The sequence below is a fragment of the Haliaeetus leucocephalus genome, unplaced genomic scaffold (genome assembly GCF_000737465.1).
Source record: "Haliaeetus leucocephalus isolate CR32 unplaced genomic scaffold, Haliaeetus_leucocephalus-4.0 Scaffold295, whole genome shotgun sequence".
NCBI lineage: Eukaryota > Metazoa > Chordata > Aves > Accipitriformes > Accipitridae > Haliaeetus > Haliaeetus leucocephalus.
The window spans coordinates 6,860,604-6,883,721 of NW_010972731.1; the positions used below are offsets into that span (position 1 = coordinate 6,860,604).

General features: G+C 39.8%; 1 protein-coding gene across 3 annotated transcripts in view; it reads left to right on the top strand.

Annotated features, from left to right (window-relative positions):
* Nucleotides 1-19,591, top strand: part of USP22 (ubiquitin specific peptidase 22) — a 71,110-nt gene extending 51,519 nt beyond the window's left edge. For 2 of the 3 annotated variants that reach the window (XM_010570356.1, XM_010570358.1), the window contains 7 exons: nucleotides 6,150-6,255; nucleotides 7,938-8,096; nucleotides 10,310-10,436; nucleotides 13,256-13,347; nucleotides 14,663-14,725; nucleotides 16,670-16,819; nucleotides 18,686-19,591. In XM_010570356.1, coding sequence (XP_010568658.1) covers nucleotides 6,150-6,255; nucleotides 7,938-8,096; nucleotides 10,310-10,436; nucleotides 13,256-13,347; nucleotides 14,663-14,725; nucleotides 16,670-16,819; nucleotides 18,686-18,728 — 740 coding nt within the window. In that variant the 3' untranslated portion in view covers nucleotides 18,729-19,591. The remainder of the gene's footprint in view (nucleotides 1-6,149; nucleotides 6,256-7,937; nucleotides 8,097-10,309; nucleotides 10,437-13,255; nucleotides 13,348-14,662; nucleotides 14,726-16,669; nucleotides 16,820-18,685) is intronic. The other variant, XM_010570357.1, reaches the window with a different exon arrangement.
* The last annotated feature ends 3,527 nt before the right edge of the window (nucleotides 19,592-23,118 follow it).

Genomic DNA, 23,118 nt, shown 5'->3' on the forward strand with positions numbered 1-23,118 from the left:
TACTTCTTGGTTCCTGTAAAGTTTCTGAACCATTGATCTAACAAATCTCAAAGCTTTTTCATCATCTTTGATATAAAATGATCTTTGTATTTCTTTTATACTTCCTGATTAGTACATGAAGAAATAGTATTTTCTTCTCAGAATTGTAAAGAAAAAACTTGCAACAATAAAGGTCCCTGTGCTCTTTTCAAACTGATAAAGAATCTGAAAAGACTTTTTTTTTTTTTTTTTTTAGCATGGTTTGGCTTTAAATGAAGAATCTCTGAGGTATCTTCTGGAATTACCAACAAAATCAGGCTTTCTCAACAGTTTCTTTACTCTGGGTTCTGTTTGGCCCCTCCATCCCAAACAAAAACAAAAACTGTGATCTGTCCTAAAACTTTGAAAAATTTATATGTTGGACATTCCTTGTTGGAAAGAGTGTGTGCAGGTGTATGAAAACTTGTTGGATATTACAGATGTGTTGAAAACACTGACATCTGAATTGGTATCAAGTTTCATAATGGTTTCATCCAGCTTGAATTGAATTAGGGAGTTTTGCACCTTTAGTACAAAGGTTTTTTGGGTTGTGGGAAAGGTACCATTTACGTTCAATAGAAGGACCGAAATCCAGTTATTTAGCGGATATCCTTAAGTTTGAGCCTATTTGCATGGGCATAAGCAAGCTGTTACAGTGCTACTAGTGGGAAGGCATTAGTGCTAGATCCTTGGCATCTGTGCACCCAGGTTTTTAAATTTCTGGCTCTGAAGAAATGGAGAGACTTTTATTAAACTACGGTAAATAATCGGTACCACATCAAGGTAATTTAAAAGAAGTGGTTGAGCAGTTGTGTGGGAACCAAACAAGTTAATCTAAACCAGAATTTCAAGTATGGTCATGATAAACCACTTTTGGAATGAACTAGTCTGCTATGTAATGAGAAAGTTTTCCCACTGATATACTCATGTATGCACACAGACACACACACATGTGAAGTATGTAAAAATATTATTGCTAATAATGAGAATATGTCCTAAAGCTACAATAAGCAAACAATGCCTCCCCTGCCAATATTAAATATTTATTTTACTGAATCAAAAAAAGCTTTTAAAGCTTCCCATCAGCAGTAATCAAGTTCTACAATTAACACACAGTGAGTGAAGTAAAATAAAGTTATGGGGAAAATTTTGTCCAAAGGCCCTAGCTGTTGGACATTATTCATGATGACCAAGGCTTCAGGCACCAAAGTAAATGAAAGTGTTACTTACACAAAGAACTGTATAAACATCCAGTGATACTTGTTTGGCTGACACTGGTTGTTTATCCCTTTTCCATTCCATTTACTCAACTTGCTAGGAATTGTCCTAATGCAAGTCAGAGAAAGCTGCAAGTGCTTGTTACTGATGTCTGTCATTGCCTAAATTAGGAAGAGTATATGATTTTGATGTGCATTTAAAGATAAGTTTTGTAATACTGCATCCTACAAAGCATAAAATTAACTGCCCTGAGATGATTATATGGGCTGGCTAGCCCAAGTAGTTGTTTGTTTTGTTTTGTTTGGTTGGGTTTTTTTAATGCTGGTTGAATATATACTTTGTTTTCGTGGTATCTGTAAAGTTTTGGAAGCCCAGGATACCTGTATGATCACCCATGTAAATCATGTCTCGGGTGATAGCTCTCCTTGTGCTAGCACTGTTGTCTTGAGCTGTGGCATTTGTGCAGGGCATATTCTGAACACAGGGCTCCTCTGTGCTGCTGGAGTAATATAAAATGTTTCTAAATAAAAGGGATCAACTCTGTCATGTCTATGCATCGCTATTTTTCATTCCAACAGCTAGAGAAAGATGGTCTAACTGGCAAGTAGTATTTTGGTGAAATAAAAAAGTCAAGCTATTAATTACGCCTCTTTCTCTACCATTCACCCAAAGTTTGCACAAGGTCTGTCCTTAAATGCATACTCCAACTAAAAAAGTGAGAGCTTTCTTGAATCTGAATTCTTTTTCCACCATTGCTACTATAAATGACACTTAAAGTTGTACCTGCAGTTTGTGTTATTCCGGTCTCTCTTGCTGGTTTGATAGTGCTTAGTTCTACAGTGTCATTGTACATTGTATTTGTAATCCTTCTCACCACAAAAGCTTCCACATGAGATTCAGAACTTACTCTACATCGGGGAGTAGCTTCTTCACCAGAGTAATGCTATCAACAGCTTTGCTGGGTAGGTGACGGCCGCGTTCTTTGTACTGAAGCCTAACCATTCACCTGGACTTTGGCATGTATTGCCTTTTGATCTTTAAAATGCACAACAACTTTGATTCTCAGTCTTTGAATATGTTTGGATTCTAGAAGCTGCTTAAAATGATCAGATGCTGATCTGTTGCTTCTTGTATGTTTTCTGAGACTTCTCTATGAAGAACAGGTACAAAGTATACCCCACTCTTCACATGGGATCCTTCAGGAGTTCCAGGGGTCTTTATTTGTTAGAGGAATGTAAATAATGGGTATTTCTGCCCAGTCTGTAAAGCATTACGTCAGCTTTTAGTCAACGTGACAGATATATCTTAATTACCAATGCTCTGGAAGAAATTCAGAGTTCTAATTCTGCAAACTCCCATGGCAATGAGGTTCCAATCATCCAAACATTTTGTAGTTTACTAACTTTGTCTTGGACATATTCAAACTTGGAGAAACTTAGACCAGAATTGTTATTTTTTTTGTATAGAGCAAGATGGCAATTCAAAAGTTAATGTTCAGCCCAGTGAAATCACTGGCTCTGGGGTTTCTTTTATTTATTGCAAGAGCAGCAACAATCAGCAGCAGAGATGGGCATTTGTACACAAAGGTTCAAAAAGCAAGATAAAAAAAATTGAAGTAATCCTATATTTTTATCCCAAACTTCATTCAGCCAATGTTATTCAGTTGTCTAACAAAAAAAGAGTGCTACTTTAAAGCTGATTATTCCACATTTATCTGGTTTTCATGAAACATTTTGCATTCATCTTTAACAAGGACTGCTACAAAGCAAATTTGAAGCCTGGTGCTAGGTATCATGACAGAAAAAGAATGCTGTGCTGAGATTTGGGAGTAAAACACTACCCTGCTCTGTGAATTCTGTATGATATTCTTAGGAACTGATAAAGCATATGCTTGCGAAACATGTCATCTGCTATGATCCATATAAATGTATGTGTACACTGCTTTGTCATAAAGAATAACAAGCACATGTTCAGAACACTGGGGGCCAAAGTAGAGCAGAAAAGTTAACATTAATGTCTTGTTTTGATAAATGCCCCTTTTAAAATCTGGCAATTTTTAAATTCCTTTTTCTCATTTAAAATACATACTTGAAGTTGGGGGCAAAACTTCTTTATTTTTGTTTCAAAACCAAAACCAGTGTTAAAAAGTAACCTGTGGCTATTCTTACAGTTGTTATGTATGATTTACCTTTAGTAGTATATTAGATGCCTATATATTTGAACACAAGTTAGCATGCTTAGTTATTGCACAGATGCAATACTAACTTCTGGGTGTTTTGTTTTTTTTTTTTAAGATTCGCATTTAATTTTAATCCAAACTTTTAAACTCAATTTTCTGCCATTCCCGTAGTTACATTAGTGTATACATTGATGTATTTTCAAGTTTGGTTTTAGTCTTGTGCTGACCAATCTCTTATAAGAAGCTGCTGATTTCCCTAGTAGGAGTTATGACCAGCTTTAAAAACAAAAATGTATGAAACTAAAACCTACTTTGTAAGACAGAAATGTTGAAGGCAACCTTAACTTGAGCACAACAATCTAGCAGCTTCTACTTCTCAGCTGCATAATATACCTCCTCTCAGCATCTGTTACATATTGACAAGTGTGAGTAGGTGGTAATCTTACTTTTTTTTTTTCCTCCTCTCCAACCAAATGTCATGGGAAATAATGTTGAGTGGGTAATGCCCTTCTGTTTTGCTGGGAACAAGCTTGCAGGATATTCTTTTGAGACCCTCTCGTCATTGATCGTAATTGACTTGTATAATTGAAAGGGGAGTATTTGTTCTCTCCCGTAGGCAGAAATGGCTGTCTATTAAAGTTGTCCAACAGGGATGTTACCTGTGGTCCAGTGAAAATCTCTAGGCACTGTTTCTCTGCTTCTGCCCCCCTCAAAACAAAACCGAGGGAGGTTATGTTTCAAATGGTGAGATTACAAGTATGTAGCAGTTGCATGTTGTTTCTTTAAAAAGGAAAAGGGGAGTTTTAAAAACAAGGATAAAAAACATTAAATTCTTTTTTGAAAATCCACATGTAGTCTTTAAAACTTGTAAGTGATCTTTTTCTAAAGGTGAAGAATGTCTCATACAGTTTCTATACTATGTGCTCTATTCATTAGCTTAACATAATTGAGACCTTATAAAGATCTTAAGTTCAGTAAGATTTAGCTGAAATTCCTATCAAGAAATGCCTGAGGCTGGGTCTGATAACCCCCAACCTGAACGTTTGAAATCTAATTTTAGATCATTTTGTTCAAGAGCCATTTTAAGGAAACAATATGCTTTTCTTGACAATTCAAACAAAAGTTTCTAAAGCAGGCAGATGAGTGAGAGCTTTTCTGAGGCATTTAGGATCTAATTAACTGAAATGGCCCATTGCAGCTTAGTAGGTATCACCTATGTCTACTTTTCCGCACCTAGTATCAGGTGGAACCTTCGTGAGCTTATATAATATTTTTCAACAAACTTCTAAAGCTTCCGGGGGGGGGGGGGGGGGAATCTTATTCTTTCCTGCTGCAAGATGACTCCAGCTAGAGCACCTTAGACACAAGAAAAGTGGTGGGGTTTTGCCCTGTGCTCTTTGTTTCTTCAGGTGATTTTTTTACATGCTTGACTAGAAATTAATTGTTTTTGAGTAACAGCTGTGATTTCGAGGAGTCAGCATCTTAGTATTTCAGTTTCAGAAATTAAATACTTCCTAGTAAGTTAAAGATGCTAGGAAACCTGGCAAAACTTAATTCTGTCATAGCAATTTCTGTTGTAGGAGATTGGAAGACATCTTAAGGTGTACTTTACAAAATAATTAGCTGGTGCCGTGAAATAGTTTGTGTGTGCATCTCTGTCTACGAAGCAAAACCAATTGCATCTATCCTGCCCAAGGAGAATAAGCCGTACAGTCTCGGAAATTAAAGAAAAAGTGTATCACTCCTAGTTCACCTCTGAGGGATGGAACGAGTATGCTTCAAAGCTGAGAACTGTGCCAAGAAATTTTTGGTTATTTAATGCTCTGGTTAGTCTAAGAAAGCTGAATTGGCCTAATCTCAGCACTCAAATCATAAAAATGAACTGCTGTGCTCCTGAGACCTGCAATGACAGTTTATAATGCCTAAAAGATGGGTATGCGTTCATTTTGCCCCTTGGGAACTTAGAGGATTGCCATGTCTCTGAAGAAGCTGGAGGAAGACACAGCACTTATCTTCCTACTTCAGATAAGGACATGTTTCATTTTCTCACTGGTGAAAACTTGAACGGAAAGTCCATGTTTGTGTTGAACGGACAGGATGCAGAGAGCAGGCTGGAGGTTAATGGGTCTTAACAAACCTCCTCCTCTCTACTCTCAGAAGGTGACTGGGATAGAATTAAAAAGTAGCATTTGCTGACATTTCTCCTCTCTGTTCATTTAGGAAAGTAACGCACTATTGAGTACTCTGCCTAAGCAGAAACTAGTGCTTCTGTGGTAAAGAGCTGGCCGTTTCTTCAGCTACAAATGTTGCACGGTGGCACTCTAAGTGAAATTAAAATGTTCATTTTCATTAAACGTCTTGGCAACTTGCTTGTCTTAGGATCTAATCTTTATACCAGATAGTGCAACGCAAATCTCTGTAAAGGGAGATAGGGCTATACCCTGAAAAAGGGTTTGGCTAACAGCTGATACTGCTTAAAGCTTCACCTCTACAGGAGCTAACTGCATTTAGTCACCTTTTGATTATCTTTAATATTTTTCTAGGAATTCTCTTCTTGTTTCCTTGTTTTTTTTTCTTCAGTGCGCAACTTTTTCAGGGTTCTGTATTGCCTATGTGAATTTGCAGTATGTTTATAAGTTTGCATTACAGAGAGTTACTGGAGACACAGTCCAAGACAAACCACTGTTCCCTTGGAGGATTTTTGACTTCTGAGTCTGTGTTTGCATTCCTCCAGGTGATGATAATGGGAAGAAGGCCAACAACCCCAACCACTGTAACTGCATCATAGACCAAATCTTCACAGGCGGACTGCAGTCTGATGTTACCTGTCAAGTCTGCCAGTAAGTAATTTTTTTCTGATTCTGCACTCTGATTTGAATCTGTACACCATCTAGTGCAACAGTGTACTGAATCTTCTCCTTCTTGAATACCAGTAAAATTCCAGCAAGACAAGAACTGTAATACAGCATGAGCTAAATGCAATCAATTACCAGTTAACTGTCATATATTAAGATATACCGAAAAAGCTACCTGGAAAGTACCACAGGCTTATGGACGTAAACTTTTTACTAGTGTATAAAAGGTTGTTCTTTTCCAAGTTCATGAGGAAAAGACTTCCAGGATCTCTTTGGTTTTGAAAGTATGTAATTGCCACTACATTTGAAGAAAATCCTGATATGTGACCATATTTTCCTGCAGCTAGGAGCATTGTGTATTATCAGGAGATGTTTCAAAGAGGCTGATACCTAATGTAATCTCAGGTCTCAGCAAGTGAATGTTTTACAAGAGTAAGGAAAAATGCTTTTGTTTTTCTGCTCTGTGTACTGGAGCAAGTTGACTTCTCTTTCAAGATGTTTGGTGTTGCCATAGTGCAGAAGTCAGAGTTCTTGTTTTTTGTTCTGTCTTGCATTCTTTATAATTACGCACGCTGTCCTGCAGATGGACTGTTGTGCTGTGCTTGTTTGAATCTGCTTTTATTCTCAGTTTCCTGGAGAGATTTGCAGATTTACTGTAAGGAAAACATAGGAAATTTTGTTCTTTGCCTGGTAGAGCCACAGAATCCTTATATGATAATGAAAAGCTTGATGTGTTATGACACAATATTAGCATTGATGAAACTTTAACAAAAGAAGTTTCCTTTTGAAAACTGACAACTTTTGCACAAATGAAGCTGGAAAAAAGGCAGAATATTGTAGGCTTAATGAGATTGCAGAGTGAAAGACACTAGTTTTAGAGGAAGAGAGTACTCAGAAAATAAGCGCAGCGTGTACAAACAGAAAAAGCTTCCAAACTAGGAGCTTAGACCGCTGAAGTTGTGGAGTTCTCTTAAAAATGTAAATGCTGGAAGAAAAGATTTGAGTCAATACAACTTAAAATGTTGAGAAGCTTTTTCTGTAGTCTAGCTGTTGGCTTGTCTTCAGCTTTCTTGTAGAGAGATCTGATCGAGAACATACACTACTTCTTGATGCAGTTATTCTTTGGCCTCTCCAAATGCTGTAGGAGATGCTAATATGAACTGCAAAGCTTAATTCAATGCACTACTGTATAGCAAAAGTATTTGGCACTCTCTCTATCAAAGTAGCCTTAAGCACCATCTTTCATGTCTTGACCAGAGAACCGTGCTTCTAAATTACTTGGATTACATGTAGCTATCATCGTAGATGTTAGCTGGTTTATACTGGTCGGTAGTATGACCAGTACCTCTATCTCTGAGTAACCCTGCTTGTTCACTTTGAGTCACAGGGCTCCAGTGAGTGGGAGAATGTATTAAATGTGTATATTTTGCATTTAGTACATCACATATATTTCTTAAAACGTATGGCTTTTAAATAATCAGAAATACAATCGGTTGTGGGAAAACACTCCGGAGCAAATGTATTTTCTGTCATCTTTGAGTGCCCTCTAGGGGTGATGTAGATCCCATAGTTCTTAAAAGTAAGTATCTGGTGTGCACCCTAAAGTGAGAGAGACTGTTAATTTTACTTCCTTTAAACATGTATTAAACTCCTTTCTTTTTTCATAGTGGCGTTTCCACAACGATAGACCCATTTTGGGACATCAGTTTGGATTTGCCAGGGTCCTCCACCCCGTTCTGGCCACTGAGTCCGGGGAGTGATGGCAGTGTCGTAAATGGGGAAAGCCATGTATCAGGCACCACCACTCTCACAGACTGCTTGCGAAGGTATGAAATGAGACAAATACAATTTTGGTGGGATAAAAAGAATTTGGCTTCATTCTGCTCTCCAGGTGGCACTGAACAATGGGAGTAAGTGATGCTTTGTCATGGCATTATCCCCAAACAGCATTTTTAAACGTATTTTAGGTTTTTGCATAAGAGAAAGTGAGAAGGCAAAGAAGGCTCAGAGCAACAGTAGGCCTAACAATAAGCAATCAAAACCAGTTGCTATGCGATGCAAAAAGAAAACAAATTTTACATTGGCTGCTGCCAGTGGTTTTAAATGCTCAAAACCACTAGTGTCTGTCTCCATGTTCTTGGCTGTGTCAGCTAAATAAGCACATAAAAAGAGTTCACAATGCATTTAATATTTGTCTAAATTATAACACCAAATATGAATCTGATCTTGCTCTAAGCAGAGCTGAGGGTCAGCTAATGGTGGCTTAGTTGCTGGAATGGCATTAAGAATGAAAGGAATTGGGCTTTCAAAAAGAAAAGATAATTCTGAGCAGGAAACTTATGCATCTTGGAAACAGGTAACTGGAGAGAATGTTATGGCTTCATACACAGTTAACTTGGATCTTTTAGCAGATCTGAAAGTCATTCTCTTGTGGCAAATACAGATATTTGTCGAAGATACTGTCTGAGGAAGGGGTCACCTGTAGCCTGGGCAAAACTAATTCTCCTGAAATAAAAATTCATAGCCTCTGATGTCTGATTTCTAACCTTCTTGATACTTTTAAGATCAGTAATTTAAAGAATACAAGGGAATTAGTACAAATGAGAAATAGCTGATGCAGGATTGCATCAGGAGGCAAAACCAGTTGAATTTTGGTGATTTTCTTCAACATGGGATTAGTAGAATCAGAGAGAGATGATAAGGAAGGAAAAACATCCAGGCTCAAAGATACTCTCGAAGAGTATGGATTTTGGAAAGAAGTTAAACTCTAATGGATAAAGAGGATAGATCTAGGTTTTTACCCAAAAGTTAGCAAGCAGGTTGTGTAGTAGATTCAAACAAGGAAGGTGTGTAACTTCACGTCAACCAGTGTGGCCATGCAACTTGAAGTTGGCATAAAGAAGGAAGGATTGAGAAGGAATATGACAAAACCCAGAAAGATGTAGGCACTCCTAACAAAAATAACAACAAATTCATAAGCCTTTTTACAAACTTGAGAGAAAAAAAAATAATGAAAAACCAAAACCAGAGGATGGTGGTACATAGGCTAGGTAAAGGAAATCTTGTTAATCAAATAAGAGGGGAGACCAAGAGGCTGCGATGATCATTTAATGCTGGAGGCTGCATTGGCCATAAACAGAATGAGGCAAGGTAGGGTTAGTGACAAGCTGATAATGTGTTGCCCTCACATACTTAGTGTGTGCATTAATGTAAAATGTTCAATTATATTTCAAAATATTTCATCTCAAAAATCCTAGTTGTAAAGCAGCCTCTGGGGAGATGATTTATTTGCCCCATGGAAGTCTAAACTTGGAGGAAGAGACCTAGCAGTCCATCCTCCTAGCCTTTTCTGTGCTGACAGTTTCTGAAAAAGTGAGAGATATTTTGCTTTAGTGTGTTGTGAGAACATAGAGGTAGTATATTTTCTCTAAGCAGTTCCCTTTTCTGTAATGGTCTCTTCCTATAGCTCCCTTGAGCAGTTCTGTCTGAAAATTTTGAAAGATATTTTTCTAGTTGTCAACACTTGGGTTTTCTTGGAAGATATCTGTATTTTGAAAAGAACTTTGTGTTTACAGCCCTTTCCATCTCAGAGCTTTGATCCTAGCCCTGGAGGGCTATAAGCTAGCAGAGTGTCCTGCAGATAGCATGCAGCTGATCACAGAAGTCATGTCATCTTGCTTTGGAACTTCCATATCAATGTTTTTGGTTTTGAAAGCAAAAGATCTTTGCTTTCTGTATGAAAATTAGCTGTCCTGTTGTAGGACATGAACTAACATTCAGCTCCTTTCTCAGACACTGATGCATTTCAGTGCAATGTTACCAAGTAGGGCAATGATAAATGTCAGATTTGGATATCTGAACCACAGCACCTTACATTATTATGGGTGTTGGGTTTTTTCAAAATGACACTTAAAAGCCATGAACTCTGTCTCTTGTGGTGCCAGTGACCCACAAGTAAATGTAAAAGAAGTGTTTTCAGCATGTGTGGAAAATCATCTGATGGGTTTGTGCATCTCTTTGCTTTTTAATATTTTTTCAGGTTTACACGGCCAGAACATCTAGGAAGCAGTGCCAAAATCAAATGTAGTGGTTGCCATAGCTACCAGGAATCTACCAAACAACTCACTATGAAGAAGTTACCCATTGTGGCCTGTTTTCATCTCAAAGTAAGTTCACAGGGGGCAGACAGAGCAGAGGACATATATTCCGCTCGGAGAGGATGAGCTAAATTCCTGGACATATCTTCTGGCTTTCACTGACTAATCTTTTATGATACAAATTAATATAAAGAATAGCTTGCATGCCCAGCTAGATTTTCTATTATGATAGTATTACATTATCTATAATGTAGCTTTGCAGTATGTCTGTGGGAACCTAACTAATCAGAATCTAGAAACAAAATGGAAGGCTAGTACAATACCTGAACCAGTGTAGAAACCAATCTCCAATAACACTTACTCATTCTACATGGTAAAATTTTTACCCTACACATCTACTGGAAGAATGCCACAGAGGAACTCTGTGTTGAAGGACAAGCATGAAAAAGTTATCAGTTGCAATGGAGAAGGCTTCTTGTATCTTCCGAACTGTGATGTAGTTTTCAACATTTCCAATCCCCATTGTCAGATGCAATGATAGGAAATAATGTCATAGTTGGTGCCCTCAGATAGTTTAGTCCTATAGAATGTATGTCTTAAATACAAAGAGTATGACTGTGGTGCAAAGTAGGCAGGTATTGCAGAAGATGAAGGTCATTCTGTGTCAAGCGGCAAAGGGTCCTTGAAAAGTGATGCCACAGGCCTTTGTAGAAGCATCCACCATAGTAATTTAACTGCATCTCTGATCTGCTTGAGCTTTTCAGATGCAGACCTCTAAGGTCTTGAGTGTCTCCTGGGACAGAATGACAAGTCCTCTGCCTGCTAGGCAGCAACTCATGATCACTGGCCTCAGCTCTTACTGTGACCAGTGTTTCAAGAAACTGCTTATCTGATGATGATACTAATGTCATATAAGCTACATGAAGAAAAACAGCATTTTACCTACAACCATGGTGACTGGAAACATTTTAAAATGGCAGCCTATATGCTGTGTGCAACTGAAGGCTTGTATTGCTTTTCTTTCCAGTTGGTGAATTGAAAGAACAGCCATTCCAGCCTTTTGCTCCAGAGACCTTGTTCAGTTGTTCAATTCTTACACGGTTTCTAGGCTTTGAACTTTGGTAAAACACCTGAGTAACTTTAATAGTGTTGGAGTTACACCTTTATCTTGTAGCTGTCATGGCAGGTGCGTGCTGAACTTCGCTGTAGCATACAGGCAGTTTTTCTGGTTTATTTTCCAGTAGCCCTATAAGCTATGTCAGTATGTTCATACTAGAAAACCTAATAATCTGTGTAACTATAGTGTCATGGTCTCACTGAGCAAGTCACGGACTGTATTCAAGAAGTGATTGTAGTTTGGAACTGTTAAATTATATAGCAACTCCGTATCTGGCATAGCAGTGATTTAGAATTTATTTTCAAAATCTGGCTTGTACAGAAGCTTGCTAATGAAATGCAGAGGTCTTGACATGAAAACAGAATGCCACAGGAAGGGCTGTATTTGTGAGAAAAGATTGATTCTACTAAAAAAGGTGTTAGAGGTGAAAAGCATTCCCTTTTCTGTAATTTACAGGCCTTTTCAGACTGTTTGGGACAATCATGCCTTCAGATGTTCACCCCCATATACCAGCAGTTCTTCAGTTGCATCTTGAATATTAACCAAGATGATATGCAATGTTATATGCCAAAGAAGTCATTAGCCTGACTGGACTAGATAGCAGTACAGTTCTTTTGTTGTTCTTTGGCTGTGATCTTCCTGAAGAGCATTCTTGCATGACTGACTTGAGGTTTCAGGAGTGCTTGGCTGGCTGCTTGGCTTTCGGGGGGAGTTTCTGGGGTGTTGGGCTCTTGTTTTTATTTTATTTTTATTTTATTCTTGCAGAGTAGTTGGCAAGATACACCTAGGTGATTCTGCTCTTTGGGCAAGGCAGTGTGAATGTGCTCAACCCCTTTCCTACACTCAGTTCGGTATTTATGTTATCCAGAATGATTGAAGATTTTTTTTTTTAAATAAATTACTCTTCCTAAGCAATTGTGTTGTCCTGTCCATGCAAAATGCAAATTTCATTTCATGTGTTAAAGCAAAAAAGAAACACAAAAGATAAGAATTACAGAAGTCTTGGCTTTTCTTGTCTGGATCTGTTGCTAGGGAATTGTTATGGCACCACAATTGGAAAATAATTAACTTGAAGTGTAAATAGAGCAGAATTTCTGAGAAATGGGGAGAGAAGCTGCCTTTAAATAGAAACTCATTCATCTCTTTCTGGTATTTGTTCCTGTTTCCACTTAATGTTCAATCGAGAAGATGAGGAGAGGATGGTGGGTATTGCAGGCTCCTTTTGGTGGAGGGACAAGGCTTTTTTATTATCGTATTTCATTTTTGCTTTAATTTGAATTGGTATTCCGGTGTAGGCTTGAGTCCTGTCACTTGAGATGATTGGATGGGTGGATTAAGTGTGTGAATCTGATGGCAAGCTCTCATTGTCACCAGTTTTGGGTGCTAGTGTAGGCAGCAGCCATATATTTGAATAGTTTGGAGTACAAATGAACACTGGTTTGGGTAAAGGCTCTGTGTGCTCTCTGTTTAATACATTTTTTGTGACTGTCACTTGGGAATAAGTTTGTGTGTATAGATATTAAGGTAAACAATCTAATTAATACCATATTTTTCCCCCACAAGTTGTGGTTTATTTCCCTGGTAGAACTGTGTTAGCATTTACATGGGTGTTCCCAGCCCAGATAGCTGGTAGAAGAAAATCAGGGGATGACCCTGGATGCTGACTGCTAATATGCTTGCATGTTATTGTTCCTAAGCTTAGGACATTTATAAAAGACAAAAAACTTAGCATTTCTCTAAAGAAAAAAAAATTATTCCACTTTGTCTCCAGCGGTTTGAACACTCAGCCAAACTGAGGCGAAAGATCACTACGTATGTCTCATTTCCGCTGGAGCTGGACATGACACCATTCATGGCTTCCAGGTGTGTACCAAGTTCAAAACCCCCCAAAGACCTGGACAGAACTGTTTTACCAGTTCATACATGTGCATCATGAAACATGGAACATCCTTGAATCAAAGTTATAGAACAGTATGTATAATGATACTTCTGCTGTAAGCTTCTCCTTGAAATGTGCATAATTTCTAAACTAATTTTTAGATAAACTATTGAGTTTTGTGTGCCAGAAAAGGCTTTATATTTAAACTTTTGGTTTTTATTAATGTGTGTTATGTTTCTGGTTGCATGTTAAATTTATAGACTCAGATCCATCTTGCCTTCGGATCTCTGCTTTGGTCCCATCACCTGAGTGCCCACCCACAGTCATCTTGTGTAATTAGGCAGACTAGACATAACCTAATGCCTAACCTAGTATTTCTGAAGTTATAAAAATCTTTCCTCTTTATTCCTACACCTATGCAAATCTGGTTTTTTTTGTTTTGTACTTTCAACTTTTGTTAGAGAATGCTGCAAGAAGAAACGTAGTCCAAATTAAAATAGATATTTCTAATTGGTATTTAAACAGAACCAGTAAGACTTCTCCCACCACCCAGGTTTGTGAATGACATGACATTTATATAAATAAACCTTTATGAAAGGTATATTCATAAAGAGGCCCTCCCCTGGAGAAAAGTAGATGCTTCTGCCAGGAGAGAAAGGAGAGCCCTGAAGCTCTGTTAAATGGTGTTATATTAAGAATATATGGTTTATTCCAGTATATTTTGGAGATTTTGAGGCTTCCCTGTTCCTCTGTGGTGAATTCTCCCTGGATAGAACAGGCTCTGCTGATGAAAGGTATCAAGCATAATGGAATATAGATGGGATAATCAGCAGGCATAACTCAGTAATCTGAATTTCATCGCCTATGAAATCAACAGCATAATCCTATTGCTGCTGTCAATACACAAAATGAATTTACAAGTCGGAGCCAGGATGATTGACCCATCAGAGGATAAAGGATTGATGTAATTAGATATTTTTCCAGGTTTAAATTACAAATCTTTTCTTAACCTGTTTTTAAGCTTTTTGGATAGGACATTTGACGTAAACAGATCTGTATTTGCAGCACTGAAGCCTTGACCAGGAGGAGAAATGGTGTTTCTTATGTAGCATTGCTGTGAGAACAAATAAAGCATCTTCAGCATCCTAATCAGCAGCCCTTCTCTGCTGCTAAGCAGCATTGTGCTTTTGAAAAAGGACCTGGATTCGGCAAACAGGCTGTGTCATGTAAAACCTATTTCCTCAGTTTGGGAAGCCACTGCTTTAAGTGACTGGATTTTTGTGTGTGTGTGTGTTGCAGTAAAGAGAGCAGAATGAACGGGCAATACCAGCAGCCGACGGATAGTCTAAACAATGATAATAAGTAAGTGGTACATTCCATGACTCCTATTGTGAAAGGTAGTTGGCTCCTAGAAGGAGATATACAGTCTGCTGTATATCCTGCAGTGTGAAGTGCATTACCATATTTGACAGCACAGTAAGTCTGAACTGTTGCAAAATAAAGCTTCATTCACCACAATTGCCTACCCTTTCGTGGTTTTGTGGCAGCTGACTTTCAGATCTGAAGGTGATAACCCCAGCAATCGGTCTGTGAGCAAAATTAAAAGCTATGGTTACAGTATTAAAAGGGATGAGTGTTTCCTTTAAATAATCCTATTTCTATTGCAATAGCAATGGGAGTTCCAGAAGACTGAAAGAAAGTTTATAGAAAACTGACACTCAAAGTCCCAAGCAGATGACCCCAGTAATTCTGAGGTCTCTTGGTCAGGTATTGATTCCAGTCAGAATAAATGATGGGCTGATATGGGACTTGCTCAACAATGTAAAGGGAGTGTAATTGAAACCAATATCCATAGCTTTATGGGAATATAGATGGTCACACAAACCTTATCTTTTTCTTTAATGAGGTTACAAGTTTGGTTGCTACAGTCATGTGCTGATGTTGTGTATTTAAATTCTTCAAGGCACTTCATTTGGCACCAAAAGTTTAGTTAAGAAACTGGAAGCACACAATAGATAGATTTAAAAACCAGCTAACCAGGTCTTAGTGCAGTTGTCAAATAAGCAGATACCAGGCAGGTGTTAACGTGTGGTCCTATAGCAATTGATTCATTAGATGTATGGTGTTTAATAGTATTAGCAAAGATCTGAAAGAAGACACAACTGATCACTGTTGAGGTTTGCACATGTCTTAAGTTGCAGAAGTTGTTAACAATGAAGAGGATGAGGTAATGAGAGCAGAGGCATCTGGGCTGCTTGGTAAGCTGGATGCCAGTAAACGGCTGGGGCAATCTTAGTATCCTCCATGTAGGACTAAAGAGTGGTGTCCATCCTAGTTGGATTAAAGGACTCCACTAGGAAGAGAGTGACTATAATCAGTGGCTCTGTGGACATTCAACTGAATAGGTGTCTTGTTGCGGCACCACTGTGTCAGAAGAGCTCTGTGAATTTTGAACACAAGTAGGACAATATCAAGTGAGATTAGAGAGATTATTTTACCATTGTGCAGCTGTGTTTGTATCCCAGTTTGAGGATAGTATTTCAAGAAAGAGTTAAAGAAAGTGGAGAACATTTGAAAAAGAGCTGCAAGTATATTTAAGACTGGAAACAAAATCTTACCTTAGAACAAAAGAGCCAAGGACTTCAGTTTTCTCCTTTTTAAGAAAAGGGTAAAAAAAGGTTAAGATCAACTTGATTAGTTCATCAGTATCTTTCTTTGGAACAGAGATGTGTCTGCTAGTTTTCAAGCTAGCAGGCAAATGCACAGCAGCATCTGAAAGCTGGAAGTTGAGGCTGAATGTATTCAGTATGTCAGTATTTCAAAATAGGTACAGACTTTACAGATTAAGGACAATTAATCAGTACAGCAATTTATCACTAGAAATATTTAAGATGAGCTATAATTAAGATTAGTGCCTTCCCAAGCCCCATACCTCAAATGCATTTTTCTGATTCACTAGAGTAACTAATTCAGGGAAATAGAAGGTCAGACTAGATAATCAGTTGTCCTCTTCAGGAATGCATCAATATTGTATCTATTTTATGAAAAATCTTGGTAGCCAGTATTGGTAAAGCTGACGGCTGTCATCAGACTGGAGTGTTGCAGTAATAGCAAGACAGAAAAAGAAAAATGTGGTTCTTTTCCCTAGGCAAGGATGCCCTCTTCCCGGTTAATGTTAAGAACTGGTGTTTTATTGATGGATCAGATCCTTTACTATTGCTATACATGTTTATGTATAGCCTGTCTAAAATGTCAGTTGGTTTTCCCCTTTTGATCCACATATTCATTAACTCTGTTCTGTACCAGGTATTCCTTGTTTGCAGTAGTTAATCACCAGGGAACCTTGGAGAGTGGGCACTATACCAGCTTCATCCGGCAGCACAAGGACCAGTGGTTCAAGTGTGATGATGCCATTATCACCAAGGCTAGCATTAAGGATGTGCTAGACAGTGAAGGGTAAGTTATGAAACGGAGAGGGGAAAGGAAGGGAAACTTCAACCGTTGTTGGGTTTTCCTTACTTTCAGTTAAAAGACCTTTTCATCACAGAGAAGACTTAATTTCTCTCTTTGAATATCTAATGTCTCTGTGTATTTACCAGTGCTTCAAAATGTTGCTTTATAATCCTGGGTTTGTTGAAGGAAGAAGAGGGGAAGGGTGAGGGACATCAGCTGACTCTGCAGTGTCTGTAACTGGTGCTCATGTCCAAACTCTTGCTTGCTAATGGAAGGGACTCTGAAAACCGAAGTGGTATGATTGTCCAGCGTAGGAGCAGTATTTATCTCCATGGCACAATCCGATCTTTGTCTGCAGAACCTTTGGATTACTATGAGTGTAAAAGATTTGAAGAAAAGCCATTAAGAAAATACTGTGAACCAGAGCGGCAAGGCTATATGGGAGGCAGGTATTGAACATGAGCTGTTTCTTAGCTCGTGGCTTTAAATTGATTTCAGATTGACATTATGATTTCAGATATTTGCATTAGACAACTATTGAGAGTGCAGAGCAGTAGATTGCAAGGGAGGCATCTTGGTGTTCCCCATTTGAGGGGAGCATTGGGGACTGGTATATGTTTCAACAATAAAATCTGAAGTCCTCATTTTGTGTTTTCAACTATAGACTTGGTACTGGAAAGATAAGCCTTTATTGTTCTTGTTTTAATTATTCCTGACATTTCCATGGATTGCTGCAGGCACAGATGTTCGGTTTGTAATTTTTTTAACAGATTTTACCATTTTTTCATTTTTTCAACTTCAACCAGGAAGTAAAAAAAAAAAAAAATCTATAATGTCTGAATTTTAGCATTAAATGACTTGACAAGGTAACTTCTGCTTTGAGGTCTGCAGAAAAACGAGTTTGTTTTTCTTCAATAACAAGTGGCTAGCTCTGGCCCTCAGATGGGGTATGTCTGTGGAAGAAACTGCCATAGGCAAGGAAGAGAGGATGTGCGACGCAACTGCTGCCCATCCATCTCATTAAAGGCTGGTTTGAGCTCTGATCCATTTTCCTTGGTTCAGATAAAGGCTGACACTAAGTAGATCTGCATTGTATAAGGGAAGCTCCATAGGGCGTGAGATGGAACGATAATAATTGGAAAGTCTCAAAAGTGCTTTGAAGCATTTTGAGAGAGTCATGCAGTGACCCTGTCAGTGTGTATCATGTAAAGAGTATGTAGAGATAAGTCCACTTCCCGCCGACATGTAACTGCTTGAGGGCTGGGCTCCGTTAAGTAGCAGTACACATAAAGTAATTAAGGACAGGAAGAATTTCATCGTATTAGAACACCAGATTTGAGTACAGATTGAGACATTAGATATTTCAGTTGGATTTGATTGGGACACATGAGTTTTCACCCACATGCCTGGTTCTTCATTTTGCTTCTATAACAGTAAATGGCAGACAGTTTGTAATAATCCTAAGTGTCTGATGCTTTGGTAATGTGACTCTAAAGCAACAGTTGCATCTTAAAGCACTTCTGTTGTATTTTGTGTCATGGTAGTGTTAAATGGATGCTGCTGGTCTGGGTACCAACACAGTCCAACCTTCCAGAGCTTTCAGGTTTGAAGTAGCTTGTACAACAAGAAGGTTTGACTGTTTGTTGTACAACTGTGCAGTTCCTTGAGTTGCTGGTAAAATCATGTCAGCTGGCTTCCCTCCTTCTCACCCATGGTTACTGTACGGAACTGGCACATCCCTGGAATCGCTTCAAATTGAAAAGAAAAACAAAATTAATAGTCCTCACTTTTTGTGATCGCATCAATGGAAATACTCATCTGCTCCGAGGTATAGCAGAAAGCTGAAACTGTACCTCTGCTTTCTTGCAGATATTTGCTGTTCTATCACAAACAGTTCCTGGAGTATGAATAGCCTTATCCAGCAGCTTGTCAGATATAAACAAGGAAGAAAATAAGCAAGCCTTCTGAATCGACACACAAACCTACCTGAAATGAAAAGACCCATTAAAAAACAACTAGCACTGAGCTGTAACAGGACCTACTTGACACTGACTCAAAGCCTGGCGGAGTAAGAAATGAACAATGTCCAACGTGTACGCAGTCCCGCAAGGACAGAAAGGGGGAAAAAAGAGGCTACAGTCAGTCACTTAACAGAGGAAATATAAAATGAAAGGAATGCTCTGGGTGGGGGAAACGGGAGCAGAGGAGTCCGGGCACTGGTACATCTCCTATGTTCCTCCAAAATGTGTGTGGGAAGGCAAGGGGTTATACCCTCATCTCCATAAAGCATCTTCTCCATTTGGTGCTTCAGCTCCAACGACCAATCATATAACAGTTAAAATTAAAAATCCAAGCCCATTTTTTATGCATATGGGTCTGAAAGCAGTAGAGTGGAGGAGGAGGGGATGACACAACTAAAGGACTTTGCAAGTATCTTTTTATTTGTGAATTTTAGTTATTAAATAAATACAGTATGAAACTATTAGGCTCTTTTTTTTCAACAACCATAAAAGAAATCCTGGATTGTGGAACTGAAGCTACAGTACTAAGACAGGTTTTCAAGCATGCCTGCTTGCACAGGTAATGTTTAATGCCATCGGACTGCTCATCAAAAGCATCAGCACAGATTCTTTTCTGTTTGAGCCCTTTTTTTTGTTTTGTTTTCTATAAATAGCTATTTTCTTAATTTTTTTCCTTTTATTCCCTTTTTTCACGAGAATGAAATTCATAAATGCAACCATCAGTAAAAATGAATGAATTGGCGTGTTTATACTGTAAGAGTGGTCTTGGTTCTTTTTTTAAAATATTGTGAATAAGTTTGAATTTCTCAAAATTGCTTGTTTTGTTGTTGCTGTTTTTGGTTTGTTTTTTCCCCTGCTGCCTTCCGAAGGCATATATGTGACACTTGAAAGAACCTCAGTATTGAAAAATGTACCATCTGTTAGAAACGGTTGCTGCTGGGGGCAGCATTGAGCGATAGATCTGCTGCTATTGAGCACTTCTGCAGTGCACTCGGTTTTTAAGTAAACAACACATTTTCCTGGTATGTGCTAGGCTGGTATTGGTTCCTTGTATCCTCCCACATGTATTAACTCCTCACATACTCTTCTCCTTGCAGAATCACAGCCTCTGTATCGGTGTCCTTAGCTTGCAGCAGTCGGTGCACCAACTTACTCTGGCTTTGTCACAAATGCAGTTTTGCTCCTTTTCTCCCCCTCCACCGCTGTCTTTTAAAAGCAGCTCGCTGGTTTGTCGAGATACCAGCAGTAGCCGCTCGTGTGCTGTATGTTGCTCTCAGGAGGCTGGGCTGTGGATTGAATTGCAGCCCGTGAGAGAAACCATTCAGAACATGGAGCTGAAAAGAGCAAAAATAGCTTTGTTCTCCCTTCCTTGTGGAACCTGTAGAGAGCTACGCGTAAGAGTTAGGTGCTGTATAAATTGGTGTAAGAGCCACACCAAAAAGGTCATTAAGCTCTGCATATGTATCCAGACAGCCATTCTTTGACTGTACCAGTGTGGTTAAAAACATGGATGGGTCTAACCTTTTAGATTCTGTGCTCTAGAAATGAGTTACAGGTGTCTGATCTGCCTGAGACAGAGGTGGAAAGTGGTCTGATAAACAGAAGAAATAGGAGGAAAATAAGGAAGCGAGTTTGTTTGTTTTTTAAATGAGCATCTTGCAAGAGCAGCTGAACAAAAGGACAGTGGAATTGCATTTGATTTTTACACAGACTGGAAAAGTACAGGGTAGTTTTTTTGTATATCAGGAGATTTCTGTGACAGCTTGCAACAGGGAAGGAAGAAGGGACAACTAATTGAAGCACCTTGAATACCAGATCAGATGTAGAAAATGTCCCATACAGTGTGGGAGTTACCTAGGCAGCCTGATTTCCGCAGAAGTGATAGCGTACTCTGGCTTTGTAACCTGTTGTTCCCTATCATCATGGTTGAAATAATTTTCAGTTGTAATTGGGTGCTGCAAGATTTAACCTGAGCGTTCTTGTCGCAAATGAAAAATAGCTGGAGAAATGCAGATGAATGGCGCACCCGCAGGAAAGGGGGCCCCTCCCTCCCCGAATTGGGCACGGTATCGTGCAGATGCTTGACGACGCTTTCTGCTATCGTTTAATAATGCAGCAAGCTTGCAGAGGAAGACAAGAATCAGCCTTTCATTATTCCCAGGGCTGCTGCAGTCGGCGTCCCCACCTTGTCCTGTTGCTGGAGGAGGAGTGCCACCGCGCGGCAGATGGGTTTCGGGGAGCGAGGATGCCTTTGCTTTGTGATGCCGAGGTCTGAGCCTTTGGCTGCTGCTTTTTTTGACACTGGAGCCTGAACAAATGAATTCTGCTTTCCACTAGCACGCGCTTGGCCACTGGAGCTAATGCAGTCTGCTTTGTTAATCCTTTAGAAACAAATTGTTTAGGGAGGAGGCCAGCCATATAAATCAGCCTTATTTTTTTTTTTTTTTCCCCCACCCGTCTGAGGCTGGTGAAGAGGGCTGTGCTCTGTGCAACCGCACCGGCGCAGATGGTTTTCAGTGGGAGATTTCAGTGCTCTGTTTCTGGTTTCAAAAGCAGAATTCCTGGTGTATTAAAAGCTCTTATTCTTTTCTTCCCCCCACTGTGCCACCCCCTGTGTCTCTCCCTGAATCATACCAGGCATGTTTCTATTTCCAGCAGCAGTAAATCAGCACAGGTTGCTAGAGGAGGAGAGAGCGTTTTCCCTCTTCCTACAAAAATGGAAGAACAGCTGCTGTCATACAAGCAGCACTACCCCTCGTGATGCTTTTTCTCAAACACAGCCTTCTGTTACCCTTCATCTCTTCAGAAGCAGCCACGCAGCTCGTACACTGGGTTTATTACCTGCAGAGCCAGGAGGTTTCTCTGTGCGGAACTCTCTTAACATCACCTTTAAGAAAACACCGACCACAAAATGCCTTGCTGTGCAGCAAGACGCTAACGAATGGCTGATGAAGTTATGCCTCCCTAATGTGCTGGCAGACGGCAGCGGAAGGCTGCCTCCTCCATGAGTGATGACTGCGCTGCTTCAGCTGCTGACCCTCTTCATTTCGGGGAGTACTTTGGGGTTGACTTGTTTATTTTGAGGTATGGTTCTATATCGGCACAGCTTGGTCTGTTGTGAGGAAGCATCTGCAGAAATGATTGAAAACAAAGACACGTGTGGTGATGCAGGCTCACGTTGGGGTGTGTATTCTGTTGTCTACCAGCAATGAACATGGCTCTACATGGGGCACAAAAATAGCCAGAAAGTGGCTTTTAGGTACAATATTTTCTTGTCCCTTAGCCACTCAACTAGAGATTAAGCTTTACTTGATGCTGGTGCCTAATGAAAACCTGAGCAAAAGCAGAAATGTGAGAATCGATTAAAGCCCCAGGTGGATGCTCTTGCTCAAAACCGGTGCTCTTGATTCCATGTAGTTTAACTCATCTGGCTGTAACTGCTTGTGTCCCATACTTACAATGTCTCTCTGATATTCTAAGTTATGTCTCCAGGTGTGCTCCATCAGAGCTGTTGGCCAGTGGCTGCAAAGGTGATACCAACTCTCTTGATTCCTCTTGGTTCTCCAGCATCTAAGGGTTGAAGCTGCGACCCTGTATGTTGCTCTCACTGCTGATTTGTTCAAGTTGCTCCATGTTACCTTTTCTTTTATATGGTGATAACAGTAGTTACATTCCCAGAGGGAGGGGAGGGCACGCCTGTGAGGGTGAGGAATGCTCTCCTCTTTCCTATCGGGGCTGGAGGGAAGGACTTGACTTCTTATGGGCATTTTCCCCGATTTCTGGGACACAAGGCCATGTGGTGACAGGGACAGCCCCAGCCCAACATGGGATTTGTCTGGATGTGAGAAGGCAAGTGGCCGCCTGGGCCAGCTGGAGCAGGAGTGCTGGTTGCCAGCACTGCGCAGGGTGAGCTCTGGTGCTAGGTGGCATAAATGCTTTCCTAAAAGCTTTCTCGTTTGAATAATTGATGCCCCTTGATCCTCGAGAGATGCCTTAATTGCAGAACCGGTGCCACGTGTTCAGATACTTCTATCCTATTTTTAAATAAGGTTCTGAATCTCCTCGCCCATGCAGGGTGGCCGGGGGTTCCCACGGGTGACGGGTGCCTGTCCCCAGCGCTGCCCGCAGGATCTGCGTGCCGGGAAGGGGACAGCGTGACGAGGTGCCACGTCTGCTTTAGGAGGGTTTTCCTTCTGGAGCCCCCATCTTTGCTGGGAAGCGCTTGGGCAGAGTGGGGGGGAGCGTGGGGCTGGGGGCTTCCCCAGCCCTGGTGCCCTGGGG